We start from the raw sequence: 8,820 nt of genomic DNA, 5'->3' as shown, positions 1-8,820 counted from the left end.
AATGTTAAACACGTCCTAACAGAGGTCGAGTTTTCTCCAATTCCTCTTATATCTTTTCTTCTTTGTTACTTTAAAACTCGGACAGCGTTTGTTTGATATGTCATCATTTCTTTACCTATATTCCTTTATAACTCAAGCTCCCGATATTTGTCCCTTTGCATGTGTTTATAATCGTGGTCGTTGTTTCATTGTTGATTCTACGTTTGATATAACAAAGAACAAAGTGGATTCTTTATCTTTCCTTGTATTGTTAGTTTCTTCTAACGGAACACACGTAATTAAAGATAAAATCATTCCAATGTAAGTAAAGTGAAAGCAAGCGGAATAGATGTGCAAAATAAAGTAATGGAAAACACATATGTTTGAATGGATTCGGTCCATTTTAAGGCTACTACCGCACGCACGTGGTGATCGTTCTTGTTTGAGCTTTAGCCCGGAACCTTCATATATCGCTGCGGAGGCCTGATGGGGCCGACTCGAGAGAAATTATGTTGGGCTTTTAGCCCGACACCAAATGCTTGAGATGACGAGTCCCTTGGACTCGTGTGCGATGGTCATGCATAAAACGAAAGGAAAAGAATTAGTATGCGATCGATGGATAATGTCAAACATATGAAAATATAAACTCAATTCTAAACCAAATGTATTGTAAACTCCATGTCGATATACTGAACTCACCAAACATCCAAATCATATTATACAAATTGGGACTAACGAGATAGCATGGGCGGAGACCAAGCCCTAAAAAATGCGGCCATAATCTATTCTAAGTACGACGATACTTTCTTTAAGGACGACAAGAACATGTACCAAACATGGTAACTATTTCAACCACGGTATGACAAGCCTATTGAATATAGTATCTATTCCTTTTTATAGAAGAAAAACAACGAGCTGACTAATTTCCTCTCAAGGGATAGCATTTGTTTTATCAAAGTAACCATATTCCATGGCGAACAACAAAGAGTCACAATTCATAGTAGACTAGCTGAACCTTTCAAACATTGCACAGATTATTATATTGAAATGGCAATTAAAATGCAGCAGGAGATCACAACAGTAGCAGCAAGAAACATTAATACGACGGGCAGCAGCTGAACTTAGATGAAAAAGAAAGAAAAGAGAATAAGAGGCAGCACAAAAACAGAGTGGCTAATTGCTTCTCACAAAACAAAAGTTATTTTTCTTTCTATAAACTTGCATGAAGCAAGAAAAACAGAACTTCGGAGGAAAGCCCCCCTGAAAGGAAGCATAATTTCAATCGAAAGTTACTATCAAACTTTTTAACTGGATTCTAATCCCAAAAAGACATCCTAAACCAAGTAAGTTCGTCGTTTAAGCCTAACTCTACATTATCCTAAATTGGACTTAATCACAAGGTAAGAAATCAAATCTACTCATCATAGACAGGTTCAAAAATGTTTAAACGTGCTTCCACGACAACTTCTTCTCAAGTTAAACAAAAAGCATGCTTTAAGGGGATAAACAAACTGAACTTAACCGCACATAATAACTTGCTTATCCGGATATAAATATTATACTAAACAAGTAATGAGATTAACTATACTAAGCATGATCACTAGATTAAACAAAGGAAAGAAAGAAAATCCTAGATACTATGCACATAACTGAACCAATCTAAAAAGTGGACATAATAAATAGAATTGAACAAACAGAGCATAAAAAGCATATGAGAAATTAACAACATGCTCAAAACCGCCCACTACTCTTTTCAATGTGGACAAACATTTGTATATATTTATCATAACCAACAACACCTACATATACACCTGATCAACTGGACCAATGAAATAGGAAAACTAAGCTACGCTAATCCGAGATCGGATCAAGAGGCATAATTATCAGACGACATGTATTCTCAACCAAAGTACCACAGATGGCTAGATAAAATCCGAAACTAATCTACGAGAAAATACAAACATACCAGTTGTCATGAATTTTTAAAACTAAAATTAAAACCGATCGCTATAACAACATACACGAACACATCGAAACTTTGTGATTCAAAATAAAGCAAAAGAAAAAGAAACACACTGACCTTTTGTGGGTGCAGTGAAGTGGAGCGTCGACGTCACGAACTTGAGCTCGAACTCAAGCGAACCCGAACCCGATTAAAGTGAATAAAGTTTCAAACCTAATATCTAAAAAAATGATATGTTGGCTGTATTTTAGAGTGAGGTTATGGCTATTGAAAAGGAAATCCTCTTTTAAAACCTCGTAACTGAAAAATGTAGAAAAATGCTTAAGAGGGTTTTTGCGGCTGAAAGAGTTCTCCTTTCATGGATGATAAATCTGAATATTTATAGGCTGATTTAGGGTTTATTGGAGTTCGATTTGGGCGGGATTTGAAGTGGTCCGTTTGAAAATCGAATCAAATCCTACAGTCGATCTTTCTTTTTTCAGATTTTTGGCCGTTTGTATTTGACCAAATCGTGTATAAAAATGGAAAGGTGGAACCTGCCATGGCCGAAAACAAAATGGTTTCTTGTTTGGAAGAGGAAATAAGACAGGGTTTGCACGAAAATGAAAGGATAAGGCTCTGCCATGGTGAAAGTGGGTTTGTTTTTTACTGGAAATGGGAGAAGAGATGAAGAAGATGACGAGGGAGAGAAAAGGACGAGGGAGAGGAGAGAGAGTAGAGAGAGCAGGCGGCTGATGTTGAAGAAAGAAAATGAGGGTTAGGTTTTTTTTTGTTAAATCGTTTGGGCTGGGTCGGGTAAAAAACGGGGATGGGCTGGCCGAGAATTTGGGTTGGGTAAATTAAACATATGGGCCGACCTGTTGATTTCAAGTGTGGGCTGATTTATTTAAATGGATAGTGGGTTGATTAGGGCTATTAATTTAATAACTAGTACAAGATGTGTTATGTAAAGACGATTAATAATTAGTATTTAGAGAATAAAGGATTTAATAAAGTAAAATTAATTTACGAGTACGAATCTTAAAAGTGAAGCGATGACGAATCATTTAAAATTTGTGATAAAGTAATGAAAGTAATGTTAATAGAAAAAATAGTAATAATATTAATAGCAGTAAAAATAGTAGCGAAAATGAAATATCTAGATTTAATTAATTTAAAAGCCCAAGAAAATAAATTGGAATAAAGGAGGGACAAAATTGGGTGTCAACAATGTGGACGAATTTTTATGGACAAAATAAGCTCCCATGCACTTGTTGACGATTGTTTTCAAATATTTAGCATGGTTAACTTCAAGGTGTGTTTTCATACATTCATAGTGATAGTTCAGGTTAGGTAAAGGGAACAACTAATAGTTGGGGTGTGAAACTCGCAATAAAATGATAGTTCATGCGTGTTTTTAACCATTATCTCAAAAGTAAATTTCACCTGAATTTTAATATTTTGTACCTAATATAATATAACATGACACTCCAAAATAAGTTAATGACATTTGGGATAATTTATAAACCTCCGTCAATATTTCACTTCACAACACTAATCTTTATTGTGGTTTACGATATTACATTTACTTTTCTTATTTTTTATTTCATTGTATTAATTTTAACTAATTATCATTAATGTCAAAAATATGATTTGACTACTTTTCCTTACTAATATACTCGTTTGTTTAGTGAATCTCATAAACACCTCTTTTAATTAGCAAAAGATTGATTCTTAAAGCATCAAAGAGGTCAGTGACAAACATAAAATTACGAGCTTGACATGGTCCAAGACTTTGTTACAAAGAAATAAAAATAACAAGACAAACATAATTTTGTAAACCACAAGGGAGACTAGGAAGCATGAGTTGAGACGACCTCTTGTAGTCTTTTTTAATTTAATAGACCCCCCTTTTTATCTATTCTTGACCTAGGAAAATGCTAAAATCATGTTTGCGTGTGGTCAGGGGCTTTTTTGTAGTTTTAAGTACTTTAAATCAAAATTAAATTTCCCCCCAGCTTGAGAATTAGCTGTTGCTTTTATTTTATTTTTTTTAGAAAAATTGAACTTGGCAGATTTAAGTTGATTGATTCAATCATTTGGAGTTGTCGTTTCTTATAATTTTAAGTTAAGCATTGTTTTCATTGTATGTGAGCTTCATTTTGAACTTGGGTGGATTGGTTTTGCGAAATTGTCGTTTGTTTGGATTAGGTGTCGTTATGATAGACCGAGTCCTTAAAAGTTTATCTCTTAATTTTGTGGGAGTTTGGTGAATATTTAATGTGATCTTGGGTGAAATTTTGAATTTTGCTCGGAACATGTCAAATTTATGTTTAACATTCAGGTCTATAATAAATTTATATTCAGGTTTAGCAGAAGAAGAATTAGTTGCAGAGTATCAAACCTAATATTCGGGTATGAACCTTGGTTTATTTTACATCGCTTCATATTTGAATCTACTGATTTCTTCATTATTTGTAACAATAATTTCTAGATTTATAAGCAACTTATAGTTTATACTAAACCAATGCATTGTCTATATTCACTATAGTAACTTCGAAGAATTAGTTGAGAAATTGTTTGTTTGGATTGAGTGTTGCTATAATAGATTGGGTCCTACTGGCACTACAACAAAATATGCTTTTAGCGGCAATTAATTTGCGATAATAACTTAATTGCCGCTAATTATATTCTAGAATCAATTATTACCGGTAATACTAAACTTTAGCCCAAACAATAAATGCTGCTAAAGGCTTTAGCGACCTTGGATCTAATGGCATTAATCAATTGCTGGTAAATGTTTTTGTGGCAATAACTATTGCCGCTAAAAGGAAAATATATTGCCACTAAAAGCCTCTTTTGGTGTAGTGTGGGGAACTTATATCTCAATTTGAGGGAGTTTGATGAAGATTTAAGGTAGTTCTGGATGAATTTTTAGATTTGTGGTAAAGGTTGAAGATGAATAATAACTTTAGCCGCATGTTTTTATAAACAGTTCTTGATTTATTATAAACTACAACCTAACAATAGTTTTTTTATAAAGGAAACAAAATTTTAAAAATAAATGTGAAGTTCTAAAGTATAATACTGAGATTAGTTTATGCTAACAACATGAAATTAGTGACTTGACATAATAATTATCTAAAATACTGATAAATAATTAGTAATGTTAATAATATGTTAATAGCAAAGTTGTGATGGCTTGTTATTGATTATACAATAACTTTAGTATGCACATTATTATAAACAGTTTATTAATTTATTATAAACTACAATCTAAACTACATCCACTGGAAACAAATCACTCCTTCGCAAAATCCGAGTTTTTCAAGCTTGAAACTCAAGCTTCAATAATGGTTGTCAATGGAGCATTTCATATGCTCTTTTGACCTGGAAGGAGGAGGAAAAATAAAGCAGGAATGGGTTGAGAGATAGGAAATACATTTTTATATTTTTTATTTTAATTTATTTTGTTATTTATTACTTTGGACCAATTCGCAAAACTTTGGGGCTAGTTTCTCATGTTATATATAGTCTTAGATTAATTATCACTAATCCTAAAAGGGGTCTATACATTGAAAAATTAAAATTTAGGGTCTAATTCTCAATTGAGTCTTGGTTAAAAAGCCTTATAATTAGTGGCCCTGGGAGACCAGTGTTACGAAGAGAAATTTGGGAGAAGATCTCTGAAATTAATCTTACATTTAATATGTTTTAATAAGCTAGCTATCTTGGAGTGTCATGCCATATTTTCAATACAAAATATTAACATGCATGTGAAACTTATTTTTTAGTTAACTTGATCAAAATTGGATAACTTTTATGTGACAATATATATATAAAGAATGACTTTTGTGTGATAAAATTTGAAGTATGAGTTTTATGTGATGAAAACTAGAAAAGTAATTTTTTGTGGTAAACTTTAAAGTTAGATGACTTTTATGTAACAAAAAATAGAAAGATGATTCTTGTGTGATAAATTGAAAGCTGGATGACTACTAGTGAAATTCAACCCTTTTTTTGTCATTCTAACTTTGCTTGTATAAATGTCAAATATGTTCTTGGATTATTACATTTAATCCTTTTATTAAGCCTATTAAACGATTATAAGAGAGCTACATTAGATTCTCTGGTCAAAATATGTATCTTCTGAGTAATGCTATATTTACTTACTTAGGCTTTAGTTAGATGACTTTTAAGTGAAAAAATACTAGTTATTTTGTTATAAGCTTTTACTTGGATGAACAACAGCGAAATTTTTCCTTGAAGCAACACTAAAGTTAATTATTTTAATTTTACCCCAAAGAATATGGTGAGATGGGTGAGGGCCCTATATCATGAACTAAAGGTCTTGGATTTGAGTTCTGGGAATAACGCAACTCCTGGTAGTGAGTATTTTGCCTTATATGGGCCCTACTCGGCGCCAATATGGTTTAGTTGGGCAAAAGTCACAAAAATCTGTGTAACTAACTTCCATTATAAAAACCAAGTTTTCTTAAACAGATAAAATTGTTGCCTTAATAATGGATAGCTAGCCTGATATTGTTTCCTTTATTCCATATTATATGAAGGTATTTTACTGGTCATGATGTTTAAGGTGTTGAGAATAAAAGAAAATATGTGAAGTCTTGGGCTCCTTGATGTCATTCTGTTAAAAAAAAAAAAAAAAAAAAAAAAATAAGGTATCTCTTTAAGATGATCAAGTTCATTGATCACACAACCAAAATCAAGAAGAGTAGTTCTGTGTGATTCTATCTCTGCTTTTAGGAATTAGGAACCCTGTTTGAAATGTCGCGTGATGATAAATTAAAACTATAAAATTTGAATTCTTGAAAATTGTAAATAGTATAGTATTAGTCAAAGATTTTGATTATGTCTCAAAGTGGAAGAGTGTTGTGGAGGGTAATGTTTTTAGTAAACTACATGTTGATTTTGATATTTGCTACGCAACCGAATTACATTCTTTTGGTTTATTGCGATTGCTTTTGGACCATCATGGACGCTTTTCTTGGGAAGTTTGTTGATTTTGGAGTAAATAAGTTCAAAAGTATCAACGACTTTGATGAGAATTTGGAAACTCTGGAAAGAAATGTAAAGCTATTATCAGATAGAGCATCTGATGTGAAGACAAATGTTGAGAATCGAGAGCGATTTGGGAAGAAGAAGAGGAAAAGAGAAGTTGGTTCTTGGTTTGATGAGGTTATGAAGGTCGAAGAAGGATTACGTGCGTTAAAAGAAGAAGTAACACGAGGGAGGAAAAATGGAGGTGCTTTGGAGAAGATGAATGGAAGGGTTGGAGAACTTCTAGAGCAAAGTAAACATTTTGGAACGCTTGTACATGATATGTATGAGAGCGAGGAGTGTCTTTTACTGGCGCCTCAAGTTCACGAGGAAAAATCAAAACAAAATTTAGAAGCGATTTGGACATGGTTACATGTTGAAAATGTCTCAAGCATCGGTATTTATGGGATGGGAGGTGTGGGCAAAACGACTTTGGCAAAGCATATACATAATCGTCCTGTTAATGAGATTCATTATCAAGTCCGTTGGGTTACTGTTTCTCAAGGGTTTAGGATCAAAAGATTACAAGATGATATTGCCAAAATTGTAAAGCTGGACCTTTCAGATGAAGTTGATGAGCTTAGAAGGACAGCCAAATTAAACCGGGCATTCGAAGAAAGGAAGAACATTGTTATCATATTGGATGATGTCTGGGATCGCCTTAGCTTGGAGAAGTTGGGTGACCCTCTTGGTGTGGAAGGGCTAGGATATGAGAGCGTGGCGAGGTCCGGATATCGAGCTAGTTGCGATTCTAACTACTCGCTCGTATGAAGTCTGTAACGCAAAAGATGGGTTGTCGGTTAAGCTACTCGAAGTGGAGAAACTCAATACTCACAATGCTTGGGAGTTGTTCAAGAAGAGTCTAGCAGATGAGAATGTGCTTAGTCCAGATATCGAGCTAGTTGCGAAATCCATGGCAAGAAGGTGCAAGGGCTCGCCAATTGAGCTCATCACTTTGGTAGGAAGCATGAGAGGGGTGACTGATATGAGGGAGTGGAGGAACGCTTTGAAAATTGATTCTTTGCCAAATCTTGTTGGGCTTTGTAAGGGAAAAATTGCATCTCACACCTGACAAGTGTCGGGTCTAACAGAATTGAGTATCACAGGGTGCGATAAGATGAAGAAGTTGTTTCCATGGGCTATCTTTCAGGATCTCAAAAACCTTGAGACTCTTGAGGTAATTGAGTGTCATGAGATGGAAGAGATAATAGCAGAGGAAGCAACTGACCAAGATGGAAGTCGGCAATTAGGTACAAGAAGTGACATTCTCATCCTTCCAAAGCTAAAAAAGCTCAGACTGTCCTTCCTGCCTAAATGGAAGAGTATCTGTGAGGGAAAACTGGTCTGTGATTCCCTTGAATATATGAGGTTTCGTAGGTGCCCCAAGCTGAAGAAGCTGCCTTTCTATGCTCCCACTACAAATGCACATCCTCTTCCAGCCCTTAAAATCAAAGTTGAAGAAAATTGGTGGGAAACATTGGAGTGGGAACAATCCCATCTCAAGACCCTCTTCCAACCTCACATTAAATATCTGCGCTACTAAGAGTCCATTTCGAGTTTTTTTTTTTTTTTTTTTTTTTTTTTTAATTTATAAAAAAGAATCGTTTGTTTTGTTCTGTGTTTAAACAATTGTATTGTATTACTACTATATATAAGGGAAAACTTAGGGACTTTAGTAGTCCTCACAAGAATTTTCAAATTTTTTTAAAACTTTTTAATTAATTACTTTTAGGTCCTAATCTTATTTATTTAAGTCAAATTTATCTTTTTTGTTTTTGTTTTTAAGGTCTACTTTTCAAAAGCTATCGAATCTCCTATCTCATTTTTCATGTTCTTTG

The 8,820-nt window shown here is 33.9% G+C and overlaps 1 protein-coding gene across 1 annotated transcript; it reads left to right on the top strand.

Annotated features, from left to right (window-relative positions):
- The first annotated feature begins 6,844 nt into the window (after positions 1-6,844).
- LOC132031903 (probable disease resistance protein At4g27220) lies at positions 6,845-8,563 on the top strand. The gene is made up of 3 exons (XM_059421772.1): positions 6,845-7,747; positions 7,839-8,025; positions 8,059-8,563. The coding sequence occupies exons 1-3, from the start codon at positions 6,845-6,847 to the stop codon at positions 8,523-8,525; spliced, it is 1,557 nt and encodes a 518-aa protein (XP_059277755.1). The 3' UTR covers positions 8,526-8,563.
- Positions 8,564-8,820: the final 257 nt, after the last annotated feature.

The sequence above is a fragment of the Lycium ferocissimum genome, chromosome 9, assembly GCF_029784015.1.
Source record: "Lycium ferocissimum isolate CSIRO_LF1 chromosome 9, AGI_CSIRO_Lferr_CH_V1, whole genome shotgun sequence".
Lineage (NCBI taxonomy): Eukaryota > Viridiplantae > Streptophyta > Magnoliopsida > Solanales > Solanaceae > Lycium > Lycium ferocissimum.
Note: the sequence above shows the minus strand (reverse complement) of the source record. Positions and strands in the feature narration are given on the sequence as shown.